A 27,619-nucleotide genomic window follows, 5' to 3' on the forward strand; every position below is an offset into this window, starting at 1 on the left:
CTCCGGGTCTGTGGAAGTGCGCTGGTGGATGTGTGCTCAGAAAACGCCCCCCGCTTCTCCACACAGCACCAGAAGTGGGGCTTTGGGGCAAGAGGCAGTGCTGTGCACCCTAGGCCCAGGAACCTGTTCACCTGCAGTGGGACATCTTCCAGGTCTTACACGACACCTTATGGGCAGAGCGATCAAGAAGAGAGTCACCTGGCCCTGGACTCAGTGCACTGTTCCGTTGCAGAGGGGCAAGCACTGCCCCTTTGTGCTCGCCCCCTGTCTCTCTCGTCATCCTCACCCTCAGGGACTGCAAAGCAGGAGTTCCCAGGATGGAGATGCCCAAATCTCCTAGTCTTGCTGCAGGCATAGGGATCCCTCATGGGACAAGCTCCGGGTGCCTGCTGGTGGCAGCACCTGTGGCCGTGGGAAACTTCTCTTCCCAGCCTGCCTTTGGAATGGCGCAGACCTTCGTTCCACACAGCTCTTCTCCCCCCACCCCCATCCCCGCCCTCCCGAGGAGCCTCCCGTAGGGCAGAGGGGAAGATGGCCTTGCCTGTGGCACACACCCCTCTTCTTGCTTCTTGGTCCCTTTGGTGGTCAGGGGCACCATGGACATTCCACAGGCGGCTTGGAGACTGGTTTTTCTAAAGGGCATTAGGGATGAAGGCAGCAGTTCTCAACCTGTGGGTCCCAACCCCTTGGGGGGGTCAAATAACCCTTTCACAGTGGTCACCTGATTCATTACAGTAGCAAAATGACAGTGATGAAATAGCAATGAAAATAATTTTAGTGTTGGGGGTCACCACCACATGAGGAACTGTATTAAAAGGTGGTGGCCTTAGGAAGGTTGAGAATCGCTGGAAGAAGGGGAACCTTTGAGGCCTAGAGAAGCAGGAGGAGGCCAGACGTGGGTCGGTGTCACCGCGTGGATTCTGACCCATCGTGAACCCAGGTACGACAGAAGGAAGCACCGTCCAGCCCTGTGCCATGCGCACAGCTGTCCTGACGCCTGAGCCCGTTGTTGCAGCCACAGTGTCAGTCCATTTCGTGGAGGACTTTCTTCTTTTTCACTGCCCCTGCACTTGACCAAGCGTGATGTCCTTCTCCAGGGACTGGTCTCCTCTGCTAGCATGTCTGAAGTCCATGAGACAATCCCGCCATCCTTGCCTCTGAGGAGCACTCTGGTTGGACTTCTCCCAAGACAACTGAGACTTGTTTGTTCTCTTGGGAGTCCATGCTACTTCCAGTATTCTTCACCAGCACCGTACCCCAGAGGTAGATCTCCCCAAACTCCCTACCTGGAGCCCTCTTTACATAGAGTGGGGCAGACTCCACAAAGCCCATGTGGTGTACACGCAAGAAATCTGTCTGATCCTGCCACCCTCTGGACGAGTCCTTTGTTGAGTCTAACTGTAGGTGGAAGGAAACCGTGAACCGAGCCAAAGCCCAAACACCTGTAACGAGATACTATCTGTATAACTGCATGTCAAGGCTGATGTTCTACAGCAAGACTGGCCTTTGAAACGTGGTGTCTTGATCCGATTCCCCGGGGTCCCTGATGAGGGTGGTGGAAGTCAGAGTTAGTGTAGCCATCCTGGTCATCGAATGCATTGTGAGGGGCCCCGGTGTTGGCAGGTGTTGGAAGACAGACCACCATTCTTTGAACTCAGACTAGAATGCCTCCCTTTGGGGGTATTCTCTTTCAGGCAACCCCTTGCAATCAGGAGGTAGTCCTTCCTTCTACTTTACTAGAGTTGACCTGCCAGTTCCTGCTTAGAACTCTTTGATCGCGTCCCTTTTTTAGGACCGAGTCCCAAAGCCCTGAGTGTTCTTCAAGGTTCCTCATTGTCCACGCTCTCAGCTTTCCAGTGGTCTTACCCCAAGCTCCCCTTTGCTTGCTCTGCTCCACCCACTCTTGTCCTCCCCTAGGTTTTACGATTCACTATGCTTCCTCCTGCCACAGGGCCTTTGCATATGTTGTTCTCTCTGTCGGAAGCCCCCTTTCTGTCATCGCTTTGCCTAGTAAGCTCTTACTTACACATCCTGCAGATCTCAGTTCTAGCTTCACTTGGGCTAGGAAGCCAAGCCCACTCTCAAAGACTTCCTCGGTGTCACAAACTCCCTTTCTTCCCCCCGATGGTCAGTGGTCAGGAATCCTTATTTGGTTGGCTGTGCTCCTCCCAGATTGTAACTTCCATTCAGGTAGGATCTTTGTCTGCTTTTTGTTTATTGCTTTCCCTCCAGAAGCCAGCCCTGCGTCCAGCATAGACAGACTATTCAATGCACAGTTGTTGAGAGAATGCATGGATAAACCCCAAGTAGAGTCCACCAATCTCAGGTTCATTGAAGTCCAGGTTTCTTGGGTCAGCCATAGGATCATAGAATTTCAGAATTGGAACTCATCCATTCATCAGCTTTCAACCCATCCACCGGCGCTGTTTGTACAGTGCTTTTCCGTTGTTTTAAAAAAAATGAAATCTCATTGTTTGTATAAATCCAGTAAATGATAGACTGCTTTTGTAATCTCTCCCCCACACCCTGCATTCCTTCCTGGTCTATTGAATTGGTAGATTAAATGCCATGCCAGGTGTCTGTCAAAAACAAGGTAAAGACAGACTGGTGGCCTCTCAGTACTCGGGAAAGTTAGAAAGCACACTGTCAGGAAAGAATGTTCTGGAGCCCTGGAACACCAGCCACATTAGCTCTGCATTTTCCTTCGCTCCCTCCCATTTCTCTGTCTGTATCATGATGGAGTCTAAAAGTCTTCCCAACCCTGCCTGCCTGGGACCTATTCCCTACAGTGACCTCTGACCCAGTGGTACAATGGAAAACTCACCCACCAGCAAAAAACGTCCTTTGTGTCGCCAGCTTGACAGACCTGGTTTAAATTCTAACCCGGATGTGAAAGGTTGGAGCGGCAAGAGGAAGGGGATGGGGTGGGGTGGGCATGCGGTGGGGACGTCCAAGCAACAGCTCACCCGCATTCCTTTCTCCCCAGTGGCAGTCCATCTCTCTGACAGTCATTGAGAAGGTGCAGATCGCGGCCGCCATCCTGGGTTCTCTCTTCCTCATCGCCAGCATCTCTTGGCTCATCTGGTCCACCTTCAGCCCCTCGGCCAAGTGGCAGCGCCAAGATCTCCTCTTCCAGATCTGCTACGGGATGTACGGCTTCATGGACGTGGTGTGCATAGGTGGGTCTGAGGGCTTGTCTCCATGGAGAGTGGGGAGCCATGCCTTGGTGAGCTGAGCAGGTCCTTCAGGATCCCCACCCCCTCAGCCCCATGGGCTACACTGAAATGGGATCAGTGACTTGGGGTGGGAAGGGCGGAGGGAGGACAAAGAAGGAAATGCTGAGCTTCTCCCAAACAAATCTGACTGCCCCGCCAGTTGAAGACAGCATAAGGAGACTTAAGAAGGTCACTGGTCGATCTGTTTATCTCAGTAGGGTTCGGAAGGACACCACACTATGGTACCGTGCTGGGCTGCGGCTAAATCAGTCCTCCCAGAGCAAAATGCCAGCAGTGGCCAGGATGACCCCTGGCTCTTCTTTTTGCCTTAGCTTTTCATCCACCCACTCCAGTGCCCAAGACTTCTCTGGTCTAGTGGCCTTCACACTGAGGCTAATCCTGGGGTTCTGTGCAGAGCCTGGCAGTGCACGGTGGGGTGCCGCATGAGCCTGTACTTCCCCTGAACTTCTCCATTATTAGCTCTTGACACCCACATTTTTCCAGGTAAGATGCTGCGTGGGTGGTTTGAGGAAAGGGTCGGAAGCCCATGGCTTTGGTTTTTCCTCCTTCCTTCAGCCCACCTTGACTGCCCTCTCCGACCATGTGGGTGCGAGGGAGCCTGGCTGAACTGGCTTTTGTTACTGCAGGTGAGGTAGCCATTCCCTCAGAAGGCCTGGTCCAGCTAGCTGACTGTGGGGGGGCAGGGGGGATGGGCCTGGCTTTCTCCAAGGAAAACGAAGTGTGCTTAAACACTGGGCACCATCCTAATCTGGACCTCTGAGCTTGTTCCCAATGCATCTGGACAAGGAGCAGAAGCCTTCCAGCCATCTTCTCTGGGCATTAGTTTGTGTCTTTGTTTGTTTTCATTAGTTTGTGTCTTATCGCCAATATGCTCTACTGCCCTGTTTAGCAGTTTGGCTGGGGTGGTGTTGATGTGAATTTTGTAATGGGAATTGTAATGGGAATCAGAGACACCTAGAGATTTGTCTGGGAGCCCTGATGGTGTAGTGGGTTACAAATTGTGCTGCTAACCACAAGACCAGCCGTTCAAAACCACCTGCTGCTCTGCTGAAGAAAGATGAGGCTTTCTACTCCTGTAAAGATTTCATTTCAGAAACCCACAGCGGCAGCTGGAGTCTGTCCTGCAGGGTTGTTGTGAGTCAGAGTCGGCTCAAGGGCAGTGAGTTCACTTTTGTTTGCTTGCTTGTTTTTGCGACTCGTGCGTACTGGTCACAGCAGTGATGGCAGAATGTGTGGACTTGTTTAAGCTGTTGCTCCTCTGGGTGGCTCATTTTAACGGTGCCACCTCAGCCCTGAGGGAACAGGCTGCGCAGGCTCAGAGGACATGTGCATGAGCGAGCTGACATTGAGGCCTTCTCATTGAGTGCACTCTCTCACCAAGCACCCTTCCTGCCCCTGCTGAGGCCAGGTGGCTGATGCCAAATCCCAGGTGTGTCTCCCTCCATATGGCAGTCTACCGCTCTGGCACAGAGGCGAGAAGCAACAGAGGGACCTGCCTGTTGGGGCCCCTCTCACTGCCCTTCATTCTCTTTCAGCCCAGCTATCAATCTGCCCCTGGTGTGCCATCTGTGAGGCGGGCTTCTGGCCTGTGGTGTATGAGACAGCTTTGGCTGCAATAACGAAAGATTCCGGAGTCACGGTGCCTGCCATCCATTCCCGTTCCCGGGTCTGCCAGCTGGCTGTGCCGCTGCTATACTTGGCGGGACCCAGCTTCTGACAGGGGTTTGGGTCCCAGGCCTGGTGTGAGCATCTCTTCATGCTGGGACCAAGCCTAAAGGAGTGAGGATGACCGGGGTGTGCCCTTCTCCCAGCTGCAAGCATGAGCAGGAGAGGGCGGTGGGAAGCTGCAGAGCAGCGATTCTCAACCTGCAGGTCGGGACCCCTTTGGACCCCTTTCATAGGGGTCACCTGAGTCAGCACAGTAGCATAATTAGTTATGAAGTAGCAATGAAAATAATTTTATGGTTGAGGGGTCAACATAACATGAGGAACTGTATTAAAGGAACTGTGTTAGTCTGGGTAGACTAGAGAAACAAATCCATGGACACACATGTGTATAAGAAAGAGATTTATATACAAGAGCAATTGAACATTGAGAAAACATCCCAGCCCAGTCCAGATCAAGTCCATAAGTCTGATATTAGCCCATATTTCTGATATCAATCTATAAAGTCCTCTTCAGACTCATGAAACACATGCAATGACGCTGAATGCAGATCACAGGTCAGTGGGTAGAAAGTCTTTGGATCCATTGTCATTGGAAACATCTCAGCGCTGGCAGGGGTCTCTCTGTGGCTTCTCAGGTTTCCAAGGTCTTGTTATATCCATGTGGCTTGTCTTCTGTAATGTCTCCAGGGCATAGCAGGGAGAGAGAGAGAGAGAGAGGTGTCTTCCGCCTCCAAAGAGGAAGTACCAGATTTCTCAGAATTCTCAGAATTCCGTGGCCATGCCCACAGAAGTCTCATTGGCTATCTCTAGATTGACAGCCTAGACTCCACCCCATACACTCTTAATCCTTAAATTGACATCAGATTAGGTGATGACCACAAGGCTTTAGGAAGGTTGAGAACCCCTGCAGTAGAGCCTCTCAGAGACTTGCTCAGAATTGGCACATGATCCTTTGCCTACAGTCTGGTGGCCAACGTCAATGAAGAAGGGGTGGAGGAGACTGCTATTCCCCAGGTGGAGAGTGCGCCTGGGAGCACCAGTGTTTCCTGAACAAGAATACTATCTGCCACACACGAGTTCGTAGTTTTGACAACCCACTGCCATAGAGTTGCTGACTCACTGTGACCCTGTAGGAGAGGGCAGAACTGCCCCTGTGAGTTTCTGAGACTATAATTCTTCATGGAAGTAGAAACCGCTGTCTCTCTCCCATGGAGTGACTAGTGGTTTCGAACTGCTGACCTTGCGGATGTCAGCCCATCCCATAACCACTACACTACCAAGGTGAGGCTGAGAAAATTCAACATAAAGGGAACTGGATAATTAACCTAAGAACCTCTTTGTTTTGCAATGGAGAGAACTGGGGCCTGGAGAAGGGATGTGATCTGCCCATTACCGGCAGACGGGCTGAAAGCAAGGTCTGTGGGCTCACAGCCTACTGTTCTTTCCACGAACCCCCGTGTGTCAGATGGCAGGACCCCCACAATGTCACTTATCGGACACCTGCTGATGCCACCCGTGACTCGGAGTGCACGTAACGGGAGGAGCCCTCACCAACCAGCCTGGTTGTTTTCCCTCCGAGCTGCCCAGAGCCCCCACCTGGGCCCACCTGCTCAGAGCTGCTCCCTCTGTGTAAGGCTTCACTCACTAGCCCTGCCTCCTGGGCTCCTCTCTATCTGCTTCCTTCTGCCTCTAATCCATTCCCTTTTTAGGCACATGGGGCACTCAGCCCTTCCATTTCTGGGATGAGCAGAATTTGGTAAGTATTCCTCATTTAGGAAAACACAATTACCCAGAATGCAAAGCTATACCACGCTCCCCTTGCTCTTCTCTGATAAGCTATTGGATCAGAGGGGAATGCAGAGGAACCCTAACTACTTTTGGTACCACCCAAAAGTTTTCAGATTTGTTTACATCTAGGTGACAAGGGGGCTTCAAAAAGGAATGGATGGATATTGGAATCTTTTCCATGAACATTTTGAAGTCCCTGGTGTTTCCCCTTGAAGGGGCTCGGACTGCCCTGTCGTTGTTGTTGTTGTTAGTTGCTGCTGGGCCAGCGTTTGTTTAGCAGAAACTCAAACACAACAGTTCTGTGTCATCTGCATGATCACTGGCATGTTTTTGTCCATTTTTCATATTGTTAGTTGAGCTACTTGGGTTTTAGAGTATGCCCCTGGGGGCGAGGATTACTTCCACTTTTCAGATCATGAAACCCTGAGGCCAAGGACTATGCCATCCACAGGCTGACTTGCGCAGCAGAATGAGGCTCTCTAGTCAACGTTCGTTCATTCCGGAGATGCTTTCCCAGGGGGAACAATGGAGGCCCATGGAATGGGAGTAAGCGGTGGTCTACGGAAGGAAGCAGGAGGCAAGAGAGAGCAGCTGGAATGCCCAAATTCTTGTAGTGCTTGGACTCAGTTCACAGACAGGCCCTTCTCCTCTGCACTGGGTTGCCCAGCAGGAGAGAGGCACATAGCACTGCAAGCGGGTGCAGAAATATCAGCTGCTTCGTGAGATCTTCCTGGGGGAGAGCTAGGCAGAGCTTGCCATGCCCACCACGGAGCCAAAGCAGCAGACTCGGGATGAGCAAAACTCGCAAAACATCAGATTCCCTCAGAGCAGCGGTTCTCAATCTGTGGGTCGGGACCCCTTTGGGGGTCGAACGACCTTTTCACAGGGGTCACCCAATTCATAACAGTAGCAAAATGACAGTGATGAAGTAGCAACGAAAATAATTTTATGGCTGGGGGTCACCACCACATGAGGAACTGTATGAAAGGGTCATGGCATGAGGAAGGTTGAGAACCCCCGACTGAGGGATGAAGGACAGGCTCCCCAGCCAGCAGCATGGCGGGCCAGTCTCTCTTCAGGGGAATCCCCGTGCTGCCTTCACGGTCTGGTTAAGGGAGAGTCTCTGAGCTCCAAAGGATAGCTCAGTGAAAGGAGATGAAGCCATTTCACCTGATCTATCACAACAGTGAGTACAGAGACCACGTTCACATAGCTCCCTGGGTCCCTGAGAAAAGTCAGGCTAAGTTACGAGAGCCCTTGTATTCAGGAAAGCAGGCACCTGTGGCCTCCCTCCAGTCAGTCTCTGTCAATCTACCAGCCAGGAGTCGGCTCCAACATAGGTATCACAGTGGAGTAGGTGACACTTTAGGAAAACACAGTTACCACCATCACCAGATTTCCAGGAGAAAGGCCAGAACGCCAACCCAGGGTCCAGTTGGTTCTGAAAGGAGAAAAGGTCTCTTGTCTGTCTCCCTCAGGCCTCCTGTGTCCCTCTGTGAACCTGGCCATCTGGACCACACGATCCAATTTATCCCAACCATGGGAGCCAGAGAAGCTGGAATGGGGGCAGAATCCTGCCTTGAGCTGCCATCAGGAGGTACCATGTGGGCTGCAGAAGGGCCACACAGGTGAACGAGCCCCAGGCGCACCTGTGTCACTTTTGAGGCATTCGCTTTACTTCTAAGTGCCACAAAGTCATGTACTCCCATGGGAAGGGGGAAGATTCCCACCTAAAAATCCTGAAGGAGTGAAGGAGGAGGAGGAAAAGGTTATGGAGGAAGAGAGGGCTGTTCTCAAGAAAGGTTGTTTGAAAACAAATCTTGCATGAAAGCAGCTATCTATGAATCTATCTGGAACCAAGTTCTTTGCTTGGTGTCTTAGGCTGCATTATTTATTTTTTAATTTATTTCTTTACAAATCAATTTATTGGGGCTCATACAGATATTACAACAATCCATAAATCAATTCTAATAAGCAAACATGTACATATGTTGCCACCATCATTTTCAAAACATGGTCTTGCTACTTGAGCCCTTATTTTCAGCTCCTCTTTTTTCCCTCCCTCCCCCAACCTCCCACCCTTGTGAACCCTTGATAAATGAAATATTATTATTTCATATTGTACATCATCTGCTGTATCCCTTCACCCACGTTTCTGCTATTCGCCCCCCTAGGGGAGGTTTTTTTTCTACAGTCATCATTGCTACCAGTTCCCCTCCTCTCCCCCTCCACCCCCCATCCTCATGGTATCACTAGTGCCTTTACTGGTTCTGAGGGGTTTATCTATCCAGACTTCCTGTGTCAAAAGCTCACATCTGTACTGATGTACATATTCCAGTCTAGCAGGATTTGGGGGCAAAACTGGGGTCACGATAGTGGAAGGGAGGAAGCACTAAAGAACCAGAGGAATGTTGTGTGTTTTGTCTGTGCTGTACTACACAGTGGCTGAATCGTCCCTTCTGTGTGACCTTTCTGTGAAGGGATGTCCAGTTGTCTACACAGTTTGGGGTCTCCACTCTGACGCCTCTCCTTCACATCGATATAATTGTTTGTTTTTGATCTTCTGATACCTGATCCTGTTGACACCTCATGATCACACAGACTGGTGTGCTTCTTCCACGTGGGTTTTGTTGCTTCCCTGCTAGATGGCTGCTTGTTTACCTTCAAGCCTTTAAGACCCAAGTACTATATCTTTGAATAGCCGAGCACCATCAGCTTTCTTCAGCACATTTGCTTATGCACACATTTGTTTTCAGTGATCGTGTCGGGGATGTGTATCATGGAATGCCAGGTTATTAGAACTAAGTGTTATTGTGATGAGGGAAAATTTAAATAAAGGTCCAAAGTCCATCTGCTACCTTAATAATATAAGCATATGTACATAGATCAATACCCCTATCCTTATATTAATATATTTACATACTAATGTCTATATTTATACCTCTCTATATAGCTTTTGTTGCACTAGGTATACTAGATGAGCAAAAGCAGTGAAATCTGTAAGTATGAATATATATCCCCACTGCCATCAAGTCAATTCTGATTCATAGCGACCCTATCGGACAGAGTAGAACTGCCCCTTGGGTTGCTAAGGCTGTAATTCTTCCTGGGAGCAGATAATCTCATCTTTATCCTCCACAGCAGCTGGTGGGTTCAAACTCCTGACCTTGCAGTTAGCAGCCCAACTCATAACCCATTATGCCATTAGAGCTCCTTATAAGTATAGAGAGAGCACCCCCCCCCCCACTCAAGATAATGGATTGCACACAGCTGTGGAGGTTGACAAGTCCCAAAGCTGAAGGTCATGAATCAGTTGGAGGCTTCTCCAGGCTCACATGGTGGCAGCAGCTGATTACCCAAAATGACCAGCTGGTTCACAGGACTGCAGGAACTGGTGAACCCTGACAACTCAGAGTCAGGTGGCAGGCTAATGACTGTCCCAAGAACCAGAAACAGGATAGAGAGTGCAGCTGGCTTGCAACATCCATTTATTTTGGATGCAGACCACACCCCAAAAAAACTCCTCTTATAACTGATTGGCTGATCGCATCGGATCACATTACGGAAGATATTATATTACATTATGGAAAAGCAATCTGTCTAATGTGTACCAAATCACTGAGAATCATAATCTCATCAAGCAGACACATAACATTAACCACCCCAGATGGATGGAGCAATTTAGTACCTGGATCAAAGTTTATCATCAGGAGGAAAGAAAATGAGCAGAACTCTGTGTTAATGCAACAGGCTGACTCTGGGAGGGAGAGGCAGTAAGCCATTTGCTAAAATGAGCCTTTTGCTCTTCTTTATTTTTCAGACACTAAGAACAATTTGTCTATTCCCTAAGGCTATTAGATGACTATCAATAGCAAAGAATCTGTATTGGACATAAAATGTATAGCTTTGATCAGGTCTTCAAAGTACTTTTTTTCTTTCCCTTTTCTAACAGTTGCTTTGAGTTGGAATTGACTTGGTGGCAGTAGTTGCACCAGAGCGGTGTGTTGGGGGCAAGCCCTTGAGAGTAGGAAGATACTTACAGGAATTCTGCTGGGAGATGAGCTCAGCAGACTTCGAGTGAGTGAGAAAGATACAGGATCTGGGATGGGGCCTCCTTGTTGCTCATGAAGCCATGTTAGCCCTGTCCACAGCTGCGTCTACCTGACTGGTAGACCATCAATGGTCAATGAGAAGATTCCAAAGAGATGACCCTCGGAGACTGGCAGTGGGTCTCACTAAGGATTTTGCCAGGTTCCCCAGACAGGTCTGGGTTCTCTGTGAAATGTATCACAGGCCCAGGGTGGTGGACAATGGTTCTAGACTGGGGATATCAAAGGGGTACCCCTACTGAGAAGACAGACAGAGAAGCCATCTCTTGGCTTAGAATCCCAACTAACTATACCAGTGCATGGCACCACGAAGCCAAATGTAAGTTGCTGTGGACAGAACGAACCAGGAAACCTCTGAGAGGACAGAAGGAACTGGGGGCCACACCCTGACAGCTAACATGGGTAGTTATTATGATCGACAGGTGACAGAGGAAGAAAAGCGTAAAGCAGGTGTGCTCCCAGTCATCCAGCTCCACAAACGGTGGGATGGAAGAACCTCCTGCCTCCAATTTCAGAGCACTTTGTCCCAGCTGTGATTGCTCTGTGAAATTGCAAATGCAGAGCTTTGATGAGAGAGGTTGAGAGAAAATTGGTCCAGTAATACGCATGACCCATCTGCAACTGCTGCTGACAATCAAAGCGGAGTGCGCCCGGCAGCACTTACTGTGTATTGAGGTGTTTAGAGGTTAGCTGTTATTGCCTCCGCCTTTGGTGCAAACAGCTAAGGTATGTGGCTGCTTAGCGAAAGGTTGGCAGTTGGAGTTCACCCAGAGGCACCTTGGACGAGAAGTCTGACGACCTACTTTCAAAAACTCACAACCTGGGGGAGCACCGTTCTACTCCGACACGGGTGGTGTCCCCATGAGCCAAGGGTTCACTTCTTTGGTAACTGAGGCTCCCGCTGGGTGAGCAAGTGTGTGGACAGAAAGGTTTTGGGTCATCAGGGTAATAGAGACAGTCGAGAATAAGATAGTTTTGACATCCATGCGATAACTCAGAACTGTTGCGAGAGTTTGGGGACCAAGGCCTGGGGAATATTGCACATTTAAGGAGTGGATGGAGATAGAGATGGTAAAATCAGGAAGGACTGAGGCGCCACACAACCCAGAGGAGGGAGAGCGTTCTGTTGAATGCTGTCAGCCAAAGTACTGCCTCCACGCTCAAGCAAGATTCGATCTGGAATGGCCAGGCCCACGGGTGTTAAGAGATTGGCATGCTGCTGCCTACTGGCCTGGGGATGCTTCATGATCATTTTCTTACGAACCTTTCCATCTTAAGCATTTTGTTGTGACCTCTTTCCCCTTCTGTTTCCTTTTGTGTTAGAGGGGTAGTCATACCATCCTCTGAGAGTGGTTGAGTGGATTGAGTAAGATGATGCACCTGCAGGAGCATCAAGTCACCTCCGAGCCACGGGGACCCGGTCCTGACCTTCCACACAATCCTAGGTGCCTGAGCCCATTGTTGCGACCACTTAGGTCAACCCCTCTCCCTGAGGGGTTACCTCCATTTTGCTGACCCTATGCCATGAAAAGGGAGTCCTGGTGGGGTAGTGGTGACACGTTAGGCTGCAATCTGCATGGTCAGCAGTTTGAAACCACCAGCAGTGCTGAGGGAGACAGACTGGGATTTCTACTCCCCTAAACAGTTACAGTCCCAGAAACTCACAGGGGGTCACTCTGAGTGAGTCAAGATTGACTCGATGGCAATGAGTTTTTTCTTCTTCTGGTTTTCCGAATACAGGCGTGAGTACTCACAGGTCTCCATGACCAGTGTTGTCAGTCTGGCTTCATGTATATTTCTATCTAGGGCAGGGGTTCTCCACCTTCCTCATGCCGCCACCCTTTCACACAGTTCCTCATGTTGTGGTGGCACCCACCCATAAAATTATTTTTGTTGCTACTTCTTCACTGTAATTTTACTACTGTGATGAATCATAATGTAAATATCTGATATGCAGGGTATATTTTTTTCATAGTTACAAACTGAACATAATTAAAGCATAGTAATTAAAGCATTAATTAAAGCATTTATCCAGTAATTATAATTCATGAAATGTTGTTTTATCTCCAATACTGCTGCTTTCAACACAGCAGCTGCTTTCTACACAGTAGCTGCTCTCTATACATGTGTGACTGGTCTGGATAAGTACATTATGGTACCAATCCTGTCACATACACCTGTATTTGTATGGGGTATAGGTGATGGGGTTGGCATGATGATGTCATCACACTGGGTACTCATATGTGGGTGTATCTGCATGTGGGTGGACTTGCCTGGAGCTGGATAAAGGAGTGGTGTCTTGGTTCCTAAGACTGTCAGAAATATGTGTTTTTCAATGGTCTTAGGCAATCCTTGTGAAAGGGTTGTTCGACTCCCCAAAGGGGTCAAGACCCACAGGTTGAGAACTGGTGCTCTAAGGTAAAACCAGTTGCCACTAAGTTGATTCTGATTCATAACAGTCCCATGTGTATCAGAGTAGAACTTGACTCCGTTGGGTTTTCAGTGGCTGATATTTTGAAAGTAGAGCACCAGGCTTCTCTTCTAAAATACACCTGGGTAGACTTGAACTAGTAGCAGCCCAGCACATCGACCACTTGCATGGCCTGTGGGCTCTTCCCCTCTTGATAGGCATTCAATAAATGTGTGCCCGGATGGTTGAATTCAGTATCCTGTCATAGCCTAGGCAACCCAACCCTGGATTGTCACATAGTTGAGGCTGGCTGTTATTTGGACCACTGCCTTTTTTTTAAAAGCCTCTCTGTCCCCTCAGTGAGAAGATCTGATTATATCTAATGTCCTCGTTCCACCTGCTTCCTCTCCTGTCATTTCTAATGATGCTGTCTGTCGCAGCCACAGAGAAGCAGACAGAGCCTCCCAGCAAACAAATGGGGACCTCTTTGCTCCAGTGGGTCGCATTATTAGGATTTAACAAGAGAAAATTAATTAAGATCTTTGGCACCAAGAATATATAAGTGTGTGTGTATTTTTTTTCTCTCTTAAACTCCACAGACCCAAGGGATTTGACCATCAAAAAGTCAACCCTGCCAAAATGAAGGCCTCCTCTTTACCATGTTTATTTTTCTCTTGGGCATGAAATGGGTCACAGAAGGGTAGACAGGGAATGGCTCTAAAACTGTTCCAAAACTTGAAGAAAAAAATAACATCAAATAGGGCAATGTTCAACATCCTGAAAACTGTGCACATGTCATTGTTGCTGGGTGGCACGGTGTGGCTCTCAGCTACTAACCCAAGGGAGGGCAGTCTGAGCCTCCCCAGAAGCATCCTGCCAATCAGCTGCTGAAAGACCATAAACTTGAAACTCCATGGAACAAAGTTCCACTCTGTACCTGTGGGTTCGCCATGATTTGGAATAGACGCCATAGCAAGTGTGTGTGGGGTGTGTGTGTGTGTGTGTGTGTGTGTGTGAGAGAGAGAGAGAGAGAGAGAGAGAGAGAGAGAGAGGCATTTTCCAGTGATTTGAGACTCCTGGTCTCTGAGACAAAATTCCCCAATTCAGCTAGATAGCAAGGGAGCAGGAGGGGGGTCAGGAGAATTATAAAAATTTATTATTTTAAGGCTTAACTTCAATCACTAAAAAAGAAATATGTACATCAAAGCTTCCTGACTTCCTTCTCTCCTCCTTACTTCCAGCTTCAAATGAGCCCCCACCTGTGAAACCTGTTAATTCCCAGCCCCGGAGATGGCACCAGGCCATCTCCCCATATTTCAAAGAGAATAAAAGGTAGAAGACCTAGGTCTGAAGAGCCTACCTCGATGGCCTTGAGCAGGTTACTTCTCTCCGGTACTTGATTGTTGTTATGGATTGAATTGTGCCACCCAAAACTATGTGTTGAAATTCTAATCCTTAGGCCTAGAAACATGCCTTTGTATCCTTTTGTTTGTTAATGAGGCCATTTGAATATAGGGTGGGTCCTAAACCTCATCACTTACATTATAAAAAGAGTAGCATGAGCACACACACACACTCACACACACACACACACACTCATACACACTCACAATGAGGAAAGACAAGACAGTCACCATGGAATGGCAAGAGGTGCCATCAAGGGGCCTCCTGGGACTTCTGGCGAGAACTTCCACCTAGAGCCACACCTGAATTTGGGCTTGTAGCTTCCTGAAGTGTGAGGAATAAATGGGCGCTCTTTCCAACCACCCACTTGTATTTGTGTCATGGCAGCACTGAGTCACAAAGACAGCCTCCAAGGTCCTTTTGAGTCTGGCCTTCTGGGATTTCGAGGTAACTGTTTCTCTCGTTGTGAGAAGAGGCCACAACACTCCAAGGCTGACAGTTGGGGTGGTGGCAATAACATTAGCCGGGCCCAACAGCTGACGCCATGAACATCAGCCACATAAGTGGTCAGGTTCCCAAGTCAATGTCCAATTATCCACTGTGGCTTAGCCAAAGCCCAGCACCTCCCCTCCTGCTCACCCCCTTCTTACCTGCCCACCCCTGAGCGACAGGGATGGCAGGAGGCTGGGCAGGAAGACTCCATCATTTGGAAGCAGACATGCCAAGTAGCACTGAGCCTGTCAGAGAGAAGCCAGTCCCTTATTCCAGATCTGTTGCCGGAGGTCACACCATTTGAATGCTTCTTGGGGACGGATCTCAGTGTCTGTGAGACAGGTTTGGGAGTGGTGTGGCTGGAGAGAGCCCCATGCTAGTAAAGAAGGCGAGTGGTCAGCCAGGTCATTTTGAGAACTGCAGGACACACAGTCATTAAGCCAAAAAACTGCTTTCTCAGGTGGCCCCTCACTCAGCACTGAAGGCACGCTTGTCAAGTAACCCCAGGTGCTGTAACGGAAGCTTCCCAGATATCAGTTGTTTAACCAATAGCAGTTCCTGGTCAGAAGGGAGGTTGACCTCACATAGAGATTCAGGCAGTTGCTCTGCTTCCACAGCGCGGCTCCAACCTTCCCATTGGGTTTTTGAGTCTTTTGCTTCCACTTGGAAGTATTTGGTTTTGTTTTTAAAAAGAGCATGTCTCCATGAAACACACTTTTTTCCCTTCAAGACCCATTTCTTTAATCTTGACTTCATTCAACAGTGAATACCGGTCACCTGGCCCTCCGATGGTTCTAAGCAGCCACTCTGTGCTCAGGAAGTGGAGGGTGGAACCTTAGTGGGCAGTTAGCCATCTCTGTCCAGCAGGTCCATCTCTCCCATGAGGAATTCCAGGAATGTTCTGAGCTAAGCCAACCCCATCAAAGAAACTGCCCGTTCCCTTGAGGAGATTTTGAAAGACGGAATTCTTTTTGCATCTACAAGTGTCAGCATGTTTGCTTCAATCAGAAACTACTGTAACTGGACAATGGCACTTTTAATACAAAGTCGTGTGACCCTTCTATTACAACCACGACAAGAAAATAATAGTTAACAGGTATTTTTTTTATCATGTAGCCGGTACCACACGAAGTACACAATAGGCGTTATCGCACGGACTGGCCACACCCCTGTGAGGGTTTTCCTAATGCCCACTTGTCAAATGAGAACATCGCAGCTGAGAGTGAAAGGGAGAAAGAAGGCCGTGCAGCGAGAACTCCGTTCTCTCTGACTCAAAGCCCTGACCCATGGCTAGAGTGGATGTCACACATGCGTTAACACACATACGGTAAAAGACAGCTTAGGCATTTCAATAGGAATCATTTAGATATCTGTGTAGACACATAGACATTTTTTCCTAAAAGTAGACTCCTGTCGTGTTCAGGGAAAGCATAGGACCTGTGCTTAGAATAAGCCCCGATGCTTAGCACGGACCTGTTGCAGACCCGAGGACCACGGTCCGCTTGGCATCCAGGCTTTGTGTTCCTGAACACTTCGTCTTCCTGAGTTCAGCTGCTGCTTTGTGAAGCGGAGATAATATCACCTAGGACATAAGTTTTCTCTGAAAAGTATATTTGCCTAGCCTTCTGAGAGTTGCAGACCTTAGTAAAGTTTCGTTAATATTGGCTGTCATCGCCATCATCATGAAAGGTGCCCTGGTGACGTAGTGGATCACTAAGCACAAGGTCGGCATTTCGAACCCCCCAGCCGCTCCGAGGGAGAAAGATGAGTGAGTGGAAAGGCTTTCTTCTCCTGTAAACATTGATGGCCTTGGGAACCCGCAGGGCAGTTCTCCTTTGTCCTACCGGATTGCTAGCAGTCTACAGCCACCCAAGGGCAGTGCGTGGGGTTTGGGGTGCTCATCAGCTTCCTCTTCATCTCCACCAGCACCCTCATTATGCTCCTGTCCTCATTGCCGTGCAACGACACCACATGGAGTCGCTAAGAGAGGGAGTTCTGTGCATATCTGTCGGAGAGTGAAGGCTCCAAGTTTCACAAAGAAACTCTTTTAGGGGGAAAAAAACCATATATATTTTCACAGAATCTTGGGAAATCACATTTGCAAAGATACTTTAAAAAATATATATATTTTAGTGGGGGCTCATACAGCTCCCATCACAATCCAGCCAGCCATCCACTGTGTCAAGCACATATGAACATTTGTTGCCATCATCGTTTTCAAAACATTTTCTTTCTACTTGAGCCCTTGGTATCAGCTCCTCATTTTCCCCCTCTCTCCCCCACCCTCCCTTCTTCACCAACCCTTGATAATATATAAATTGTTATTATTTTTCATGTTTTACACTGCCTGATGTCTCCCTTCCCCCACTTTTCTGCTGTCCATCCCCCAAGGAAGGGGTTATATGTGATCAGTTTCCCCTTTCTCCCCTCACCTTCTCCTTCCCCTCCTTGTATCCCTACTTTCATTATTGGTCTTGAGGGGTTTATCTGTCCTGGATTCCATGTGTTTCTAGCTCTTATCTGTACCCACGTATATGCTCTGGTCTAGCTAGATTTGTAAGGTAGAACTGGGATCGTGAGAGTAGGGGGGAGGAAGCATTAAAGAACTAGAGAAAAGTTGTATGTTTCATCAGTACTATACTGCACCCTGACTGGCTCATCTCTTCCTGGTGACCTCTTCTTTTTTTTCTTTTTAAAATCATTTTATTAGGGGCTCGTACAACTCTTACCCTTGTGACCCTTCTCTAAATGGATATCCAATTGTCTATAATTGGGCTTTGGGTCTCCACTCTGCTCTCCCACTCATTCACATAGCTATTTTTTGTTCTGCGTCTTTGATGCCTGATACCTGATCCCATCGACAACTCATGATCACACAGGCTGTTGTGCTTCTTCCATGTGGACTTTGTTGCTTCTCAGCTAGATGGCCACTTGTTTATCTTTATGCCTTTAAGACCCCAGGCATTATATCTTTTGATAGCTGGGCACCATCAGCTTTCTTCACTACATTTGCTTATGCACCCATTTTGTCTTCAGTGATCATGTCAGGAAGGTGAGCATCACGGCATGCCATGTTATTAGAACAAAGTGTTTTTGCATTGAGGGAGTACTTGGGTAGAGGCCCAAAATCCATCTGCTACTTTGATACTTAGCATATAAATATATGTACACAGATCTATTTCCCTATCCATATATATTTACATATGTACATGCCTGTATTTAGACCTCTGTAAATGCCCTTGCAAAGGTACTTCTAAGACTGAACCCCTCAATTATACCACTGCAGCTGGGGCTCCGCACATCTCTCTCCTCCCCAGTCCTCCTGAGTTCAACTGACCTGACTTCAAAGGTCTCGCCCCATGTGTTCTGGCAGAGGTTTCCTCCCGCACCTCTGTGATGCGCTGGGCAGGCAGCATGACTGGACCTGGCTCAGCAGCATGGAGAAACACTGCCCAACCTGAGCAAGGTCACTGGGATGGCCAATTCCTCGGACCTGGCGAGGACTTGAAGGAAATGAGACATTCACTGCTGTGGTGCCCTCTCTCTGAAGGGCCTTTATCACTGGCAGAGTTGCCCAAACTAAGGTTTAATGCCGTCAAGCCGAGGGGAGCCTGCCCAAGTGGGGGCCTTAGACCCAGCCCTTGCCACCTTCACTCGGAATCAGGGAGGAGCTCAGAAAAGTAGCCTGACCGTACTTTTGAAGAGCTTGAGGTGGCACCCGCTGAGAAGAGGGGGCATATGGTGGCACTGCCAATCTGGCATCTCCCAGCAGCATCCCCTGCATCTACTCAAAATAGCTGACTATTCCCACTCCTTCTCGGCCTGTTCTTCAGGGCAGGTGCTCACCAGGGTTGGGCTTTTGTGGGGCAGAATCGGAAGATGAGTGTCTGGCGATGGTAAGGTTGCGGTGGTCTGATGGTGGGGGCTCTCCAGGAGGAGGGAGCACCTCCCACTGGCACCACTAGAGGCTCTTGGGGGTAGGTGAGGAGGCAGGACGGGAAGGATGGCATCCACATCTGCAGACCCCGCTGGTCCCTGGAGCCTCTTTCAGCACTGACATGTTACTCATCTATAAACAATGACTCAGGCGGAGGATTCAGAAGGAGGACGCATAGGAAATGGAAGGACAGGTGCTGGGGATGGGGATGGGGATGGGGCAGACACGGAAGGGGGAGGGAGAGGGAGGAGCGGGCATTTTCAGGGTCTTGTCATTTCTGTTCCACACAGCCATGTGGCATTGTGTGGGGGAGGCCCTGGGCCAGGAGTCGGCATGCATGACTTCATTGCTCAAATCCCCCACCAACCCTCTAAGGAAGGAGGTGTCAGGCCCAGTCGAGTGAGGAGAAACCAGCCTCAGAATGAGGCTATAAGGAACCCCAAGTGACAAGGCTTGCATGCGGCAGAAACTCCAAATACGTCATACATGCTCACGTATGAGTTGATTCTAAATGATGGGTCCCCTTTGGACCCAGGACTGGAAATATCCATTTGTTCCATTGCTTTGGTCCCCCGCATAACACACTCGGAGGCTAACTAGAAGGTTGATTGTTGGAGTCCACCCCGTGGCACCTCAGAAGAAAGGGCTGGCCACATGCTTCTGAAGAACGCAGCCCTGGGGAAGGGAAAGGGGGGACTAGTTCTACTCGGGTCCACGTGGGTGGGCTGCTGAATCAGAGTGGATGCGATGGCTACTGATTCGGTGCCTTGATGTTTTTAGAGCACAGAGTCCCGTATCTCCCCTCCACCGAAACGGACACCCTTCCAGGAGGTAGCAAACAGGGATGAGGACTATGACATCACATTGGCCCACAGACAGGCAGCAAAGTCCTAGCCTTGCCCCAGACATTCTGGGATATACCCCCCCCCATCTCTGGGCTGGACCTGGGCATCTCTGGGGTGGCCCTGGGGCATCTGTGTGGTAACTGGCCACACACCCCCAGGTGATTGTGGGGTACACTCAAGTCAGAGCCATGCTGTTCCAGGATTGTCAGCATGTCTGTGTCTCTTAGCCTAGGAGACAAGCAGGAGAAGGGGGTGGGGCAGGGGGAGAGGCAGTGCTGACCTCACTGGGGGGGGGTCCCCATGGTCCTCTATAGATTTCCCAGTTAGCTTTCATTCCATTGATGATGGGGACCATTTTGTGTTCCATCAGAAGGACTCATAGAAGCCTGTAATAGGAATCCGATCAAGAATCGCTAAACTGGATTCAATTGCATTCCACTGCCAAGGTCAAGACAAGCTCTAGTGACCAAAACCTAGCAGGGGAAGAAGACTGGGGACCATACTGAGGGACAACTCCCGGTCAAGGGATGGTGTGGCAGGGGAGCGGTCCACTGGACAAGCCCACTTGAGTGATCCACCTTTCCTTCCCGTGTTCTGAAATGGCAAGTGGCCCTTTTCCATTGGAGGCCGGGGACAATGGAAGGCTTCAGACAATCTCTGCCGCTCTCTCTATAGAACTCCGTTTCTTTGCGACTCTGAGTGGTGTGGCTGCATAGTGATGATAGGGGCATAAGGAGGGGGTTGCTGGTGGTGAAGATGAAGCTGAGGAGGAGGAGGAGGAGGAGCAGGGGGAGGATCCAAACCCAGTGGGTGGATGTAGACTCCCAGCAATCCTGCAAGACAAAGTAGAACTGCCCTTTGGGTTTCCAAGTCTAAAACTTTCCACAGGCGTAGAAAGCCTCATCTCTCTCCCGCGTAGAGACTACACCACCGGGCCATGTGAGAAAGAGGAGCCCTAAAAGTGGGGCTTCCTTAGAAAAGACGGCGGAGGCGAGTCTTCTCGGACTGTGTTTCCCATAAATACAGCCAAATGCATTTTAGGTGGACTTTTTGTGGCTAGCCGCCCTCAAGTTCACCCCAAATTGTGGCAGCCTTGTGACAAGGCACCATGCCCGCGATCGGTTGGGCACCCCTAAGACAGTCACTGGCTGACTTTCAGAAGTGGCTCTTCAAGGCTTGGTCCCTCATCCCTTTTCGTCCAGAAGCTCCACGCAAGTCTGCTGAGCAGCACTCCGTGAAACCCACGCCTCCAACAACAGGCTGTGGGGCCTGAGGTGCACTGAGTAGTCCTCTAACCCAGGACTCCCACATGGGACACACAGTCTGCCATCGACCCACCAGTGTTTCACTCGGTCGCTGAATGACTGTGGACTAGTAACCTTTTCATTTGTCAGAAAGCCCCAGAGAGAGACTCAGTAACGACTTATTGAGATGATTTCACCATGTGCTCTATTTCCCACTTTCTCCTACCACCCCTCCTTCCCTTCCCCAATCACCTCGCCAATCTCTTAATCTCGCCCATGGCACCCCTTCCACCATATGAGTGCCACTTATCTTTCCCTCGCCCTTAAACAAGTCAATCTGCCACCTAAGGAATCAATAAGTAATTTGTAGCTCACAAAATAGATACAGGGGTGGGCTGGGGTGGTGGTGGGGGGTGGTGGGAGAGGAACTGATACCAAGGGCTCAATAGAAATTAAATGTTTAGAAAATAATGATGGCAAACATGTACAAATATGCTCGATACAATTGATATACAGATTTTTGTGAGCTGTAAGAGCCCCCCAATAAAATGATCTTTTAATAAAAAGAAAGGAAACAGGTGCAGGGCCGGGGAGAGTGGAAGTGAACGAGGTATTTCATTTGTGCTTTTCCACCTTGGCTAAACAAGCCTTCTCTGGAAAAACAGGTGCTCCCGCCTTCCCTTCAGCCACCTCTCCATTAAGATGGTTTAATTACTTCCTGAACACCAGGCAGTTAGATAATTACAAGGCAAGGTACAGACCCAAATGTTAAGCCACCCTCCTCAATCAGCGTAAAATTGTGTGATCAAGATGCGAATTACAAATCAGGTGTAGGGGATCTTGCTGGAAAGTTTGAGGTTTCAAAAGAGCTCGCTCTGTCTTCCCCATGCTCCAGCTCCTCATCATCTCCTAGGGATTATCGAGTTCCTGATGCTGCTAAGCTGCGCAGTACGCAAGCAGACCTGGCCCCTGCCCTCAAGGGGCTTACTGACTAGGGAAACAGCATCATCAAACCCAAACCCATTGCTACCAAGTCTATGCCAACACACACACAAACACACACCCACCACCACCCCAAAAGACAAGTGTTCTGCCATCAAATCAGTCTCCTGTGGGGTTCTTTGGGGTTCTGTCTTTCTCACACGGAGCTGCTGCTGGTCTCAAACTGCCGACCATGCGGATTACAGCCCAACATGTAGCCACTACGCCACCAGGGCTCCTGTGGCAGCTCAGCAATCCTTGACAAGGTTCCAGAGACTAAATCATTTGGGGAGCAGACCGTCTCACCTTTCTCCTGAGGGGCGGCTGGTGGTTTTGAACTGCTGCCCTTGCAGTGAGCAGCACAATGTTTAGCCTACAGAGCCACAAGGTCTTCAATAAGGTTTGTGAGATAAAGGAACCCCTGAGGTGGCAAGCGTGGTGGTGGGGCTATGCCATTACATTGGCTCTGACTCACGGCGAGCACATGTATGTACAACAGAATGAAACGTTGCTTTGAGTCTATCTCCAAAAGGTTGACAGAAATGAGACTCAGCACATCCGAAAGGGAGCAAACAAGACAGAGAAGTCTCCTTGGGCAGAATCAGTCTGGCTGCACTTTCAGAAAAGATCCATCTGACATCGGCAATGATATCCCTTGTTCCACGCCCTCTTCTGAATCCTGCCTGAACTCCTGGCAGCTCCTGTCCTGTGCTGCTACAGCCGTTGTTGGATGATCTCATGCAAAATTTTACTTGTGTGCAATTAGAAATGATATCATTCTATCGTTTGAGCATTCTGTTGGGTCACCTTTTTTTTGAATGGGCAGAAATTAATCTCTTCCCATCATTTGGCCAGGCAGCTGTCTTCCAAATGTCCTGGCACAGACACGCGAGTGCCTCCGGTGCTTCTGCAGCTTGTGAAACATTTCAGTGGGTGTTCCGTCCAATCCCGGAGGCTTGCTTTTGGCTAGTGCACCCCGTGCAGATTGAACTTGTTCCTTCAGCACCGCTGGTTCCTGCTCACATGCTTCCTCCTGAAATGGTGAATGTCGACTAGTTCTTTCTGGTACCGCAGCTACTTTGGATCTTCTTTCCACCTTCTCTTCATGATTCCTGCATCAGTCAATATTTTGCCTATAGAAGCTTTCAAAATTGCGATCGGAGGCCTGACGTTTGTGCTTGGGTTCTTTCGGGTTCAGACGTGCTGGGCATGCTCTTCCTCTTTGGTTTTCTAATTCTAGGTCCTGGCATCTTTTAAACTAATATTCAGCTTTGTCTTCTCGAGCCGCCCTTTGAGATGTTCTATTCAGCTCCTTGACTTCATCCTTTCTTCCACTTGCTTAAAATGCTCAGCGACAGCGAGTTTCCGAGTCTCTTCTGACGTCCACTTTGACCTCTTCATTCTTTCCTGTCTTCTTAACGGCCTTGCGTTTACTCATGCAGATGGTCTCTATGTCCTCCCGCAGCTCATCGGGCCTCCTGTCATTAGTGTTCAAGGTGTCAAGTCTTTTCGTGAGATGTTCTCGAAATTCAGGGGGGTAGAGCCCAGGTCGTATTTTGGTTCTCGTGGAGACGGTAGAACCTGGAAAAGGAGAGAGGCAGCAAAAAAGAGGAAGCCGTCCCCGAGATGGATGAACAGAGGGGCATCGACAGTGGGCTCAACCAGAAGCACAATTGTGAAGATGGTGCAGGACCAGCAAGTGCTGTTCTGTTCAATGAGCCATAAAGGCCCCTATCAACAACCAACCCTCACCGCGACCAATGCCTTGCCCCTACCCCCTTGCCCACTACAGCCTGGTCAATGGACCACGGCCGAATCCCAGGGCTTCAGGGTTGTCCACGCTTTTCTCTGCACTCACACTTCATCTGCCAGCTTTCCCTCCAAAGTACCTCCTGACTGGAATACTTCGTGTCTCCACAGCTCAATTCCCAGTCTCAGCCACCATCAGTGCCCTGGGGTGCCAACTGTGCTCCGCTGCAAACCCAAAGGTGGGAGGGATCAGGCTCACCCAGAGACACCTTAGAGCAGTGGTTCTCAGCTCTCCTCATGCCTGACCCTTTCATACACTTCCTCATACATTGGTGGCCCTTCCCAACCATCAAATATTTTTGTTGCTATTTCATCACTGTAATTTTGCTAATGTTATGAATCGGGTGACCCCTGCAAAAGGGTCATTCAACACCCCCCCCCCCCACCTTAAAGGGGTTGTGACCCACAGGTTGGGAACTGTTGCCTTAGAAGGATGCAATCTACTTCCAAAAATTCTGCCATTGAAATCCCCTCTGGGGCACAGTTCTACTCTGACATTCGTGGGGTCTCCACGATTTGGGGTCAACTTGATGGCAGCATCGTCTCCAGCTTGAAGCGCTCTCACACCTCAAGCTTGGTTTCCCGCTCCTACTCTTGTCCCTCTTCAGCCCATTGTTTCCTCAGAGTGGACTTTCCACAGGCTAAACCAGGTCACATCCTCCTCCCTATGCAGACCCTTCAATGGCTTCCCATTATGTTCACGCTCCAGTATAAACTCTTCACCACGACGACCGGTCTTGACCTCACCCGGCCTCTTCCCACCATATCTGCAAACGTCTGCCTCCCCACCGTCCCCTGCACCGGAGTCGCACGTACCTTCCTTTTGGCTTTCGTTCCCCTGATTCCCACATCATGATCTTTGAGTTTGTAATTCCTTCCACTAAAGTGTTCTCTACCCTCCTTCGCCTCATGGAAGTCTCAACTCAGATATCGCCTCCTCCCAAAGACCCTTCCTACCTTCCTAGCTACAGCAAAACTCCCAACTCCTGTAGCTAGTGGTTGCTAAGCCTGGTTTTATCTTCCCCACAGTATTTACCAGCATTTGGAATCATTGATTGCTATAAGCCGGGTCTGTAAAGCCTGGTACATCCTAGGTTCACGATGAGTATTTATTTACCTGCTTTTCTGATGGGGTTTGTTTCCAACTCCACTTATACCACCGCCTCCGGCCAATCCAACTGCTTCGAGGTTAGTTTTCCTTGGGGGGCGGGGGGGGGGGTTGTTTGTGGCTCAGTAGCATTGTCTCTGGTGCAGAGCATGAACCAGTGTATTTCAGACAGCACTCAGCAGGTATGGCATGTGCATGAGGCTTCTTTTGGATGCCTTTGAAAGAGGCCTTCAAGCTGGCCCATTCTCGTTAGGCAGCCCTGCCCCCTTGAGAATTTGCATTTCTACCCCAGCTAGGAATCAGAATCTTTGTTTTAACAAGCTCTCCAGGTGATTCCTATAGATTCCCAGGTGACTCTTAGGTATAGATAGAACTTGTTAAAATGTAGATATCTGATTCTGTATATCGGAGGTGTAAATGCAAATTCTCAGAAGGGGTGGGGTGGGTATTGAACCAGAATGAACAAGCTCAAAGCCCTGCTTTGAAATCAAAGAATTCATTCAATACCTGCTAAGTACCAGGCGTACATGGTAGAGTGAGCAAAAATACTTATGTTGTGTTTTAAAGAATGAATTTGGGTTTCGTCCAGTCAAGGCATGGGGAGGGGTGAGTAATGTAGGCAAGGGCATTGGGTGTTGGTGGTCAGCTCTCTCATGAACACAGAATGGTGATCCTTCATCTTCCACGTCCTGAGCACTCCTTGGGTCCTCAGAATCTAAAGATGGTAAACATGATTAAGAGCTGAAAGGTGGGTTTGAAAGAAACAAGTCAAAGATGATAAAAAACCTAGCTCACGCCAGTGCCTATACCTGTTTGTAACTAAAAGGAGCCCCTGTGAAATAAGTCATGTTAGGCTGCAGACAGCAAGGCCAGTGGTTCAAGTTCACCAGCTGATCCCTGGGAGCAAACTGAGGCTATCTGCTCCCATAAAGATTTGCGGCCTCAGGAATCCTATATAGGCCACTATGAAATGGAATTAACTCTGAGGCAGTGGGTTTGGCTTGGGGCTTTCTCCTTGCAATCACCTGCCCTTTCTTACTTAGCTTTTGGTTTTCCCCTCACCCTGCTGCCTCAGGCCTCATCATCCACGAGGGACCCTCTGTGTACCGCATCTTTAAACGGTGGCAGGCTGTCAACCAGCAGTGGAAAGTGCTGAACTATGACAAGGCCAAAGACCTGGAGGACCAACCGTCAGGAGGCAGAGCTAACCCCCAGACCTCCTCATCCACCCAGGCCAATGGCCCCACCGAAGATCAGGAGGAGACTGTGGGCACCCCTGCACCCGAGGAAGGGCCCGCCAGGGCTGCCGGCCACCCCTCAGGCCCGCTGTCCGGTCACCACTGTGCTTACACCATCGTACACATCTTGAGTCACTTAAGACCTCATGACCCGCGGGGCCCCGCGGGCAGCCGAGAGCTTGTCATGAGAGTCACCACGGTCTGAGAAGACGTCTGGCAGGAAGGCCTTAACCACGCATGGAGAGGGGCCCCGGCGTGGCGGTGGGCGGGGAAGCCTCAGGACACCTGTGGGGATCAGGTATGGGGAGGTGGGGTGGTGCCCCTGAGGGCCTGGGCAGGAGCACGTGGGGCAGGGTTTCAGCTGGAGCCAGACTGGCACAGGGGACAACTTTGTGATGTCCAGTTAGTCTATGGTATAGACCATACTAACCTCCCCTGGCCACAAAGCCCGACCCCAGCTCCACAGCAAGTGCAATATAGACCGGCTCTCAAGACAGAGACATCCCCGGGCACCCACACAGCCCCCGGAGGAGCAGCCTTTGGGGTGGGCGAGGCAGGGGTGTGTACGGTTGCAGGCCTGGGGTGCTGCTTCCCAGGGTGCACACGTGCTGGGAGAGGAACTGGACAAAGGAAGGGTGAGTGGTTTTCGACTGCTCCCGCCTGGAGTGTGCTGGCCGCTGCCCAGGCTGCCCCCACGCAGGCAGTGGGGCGGGAGCCGGGTGGGGTGCTCAGCGCTGGCAGCCTCTGGGTTTCCCTGTAATGTTCCCTAAGCCCACCTGAGCAGCCTAGGGTCTCTGGGGTGAGGGTGGCGAGGGAAACGCTGCTGGGACTGGCCCGTGGTGTGGTGGGGGGAAGGGACGTTTCTCCCCACTCCTAAACCCTCCCAAAGGGGAACTCCCAATTTCACGTGATTCTAATGACCTGGGTATGACAGCGAATAACCTTTTTGTGCCCCCGTTGCTTTGTTTTATGGTGATTTGACTCCGAGGAGACAGGAACTGTGCATGTGTGCACACGCACACACACGTACACGCACACTCCAAAGTACACATTCCTGTGGGCTTCTCAAGCACAGCCAACTGCTAGGCCTGTGGCCCCTCAATACTGTCCTCCGGTAGCGACCTTCTTGACCTTCTGGCTGGGTCGTGCTTGGTGCCATGCTGCCCACTGCAGCCTTGGCACATGCCCAGAGGCCCTCCTCCCGGGGGTCCCCTGGGAGGGCTGCTGCAGTGGATGGAAGAAGGCGTGGAATTCCAAGCATTCCCTGCTGGGGGCCTCCCAAGAGGGGCAGGATAACCCTCTCAGAGCCCCAGTGTGCTGGCCCGGGGGTGGTTCAGCTAGGCCGGCCTA

General features: G+C 49.9%; 1 protein-coding gene across 1 annotated transcript in view; it reads left to right on the forward strand.

Annotated features, from left to right (window-relative positions):
• The window catches only part of MARCHF4 (membrane associated ring-CH-type finger 4), a 116,742-nt gene extending 90,268 nt beyond the window's left edge, over positions 1–26,474 (forward strand). Inside the window, exons 3-4 of the mRNA XM_075530248.1 lie at positions 2,987–3,179; positions 26,107–26,474. Coding sequence (XP_075386363.1) covers positions 2,987–3,179; positions 26,107–26,474 — 561 coding nt within the window. The remainder of the gene's footprint in view (positions 1–2,986; positions 3,180–26,106) is intronic.
• The last annotated feature ends 1,145 nt before the right edge of the window (positions 26,475–27,619 follow it).

This window comes from Tenrec ecaudatus, chromosome 13, assembly GCF_050624435.1.
Source record: "Tenrec ecaudatus isolate mTenEca1 chromosome 13, mTenEca1.hap1, whole genome shotgun sequence".
Taxonomy (NCBI): domain Eukaryota; kingdom Metazoa; phylum Chordata; class Mammalia; order Afrosoricida; family Tenrecidae; genus Tenrec; species Tenrec ecaudatus.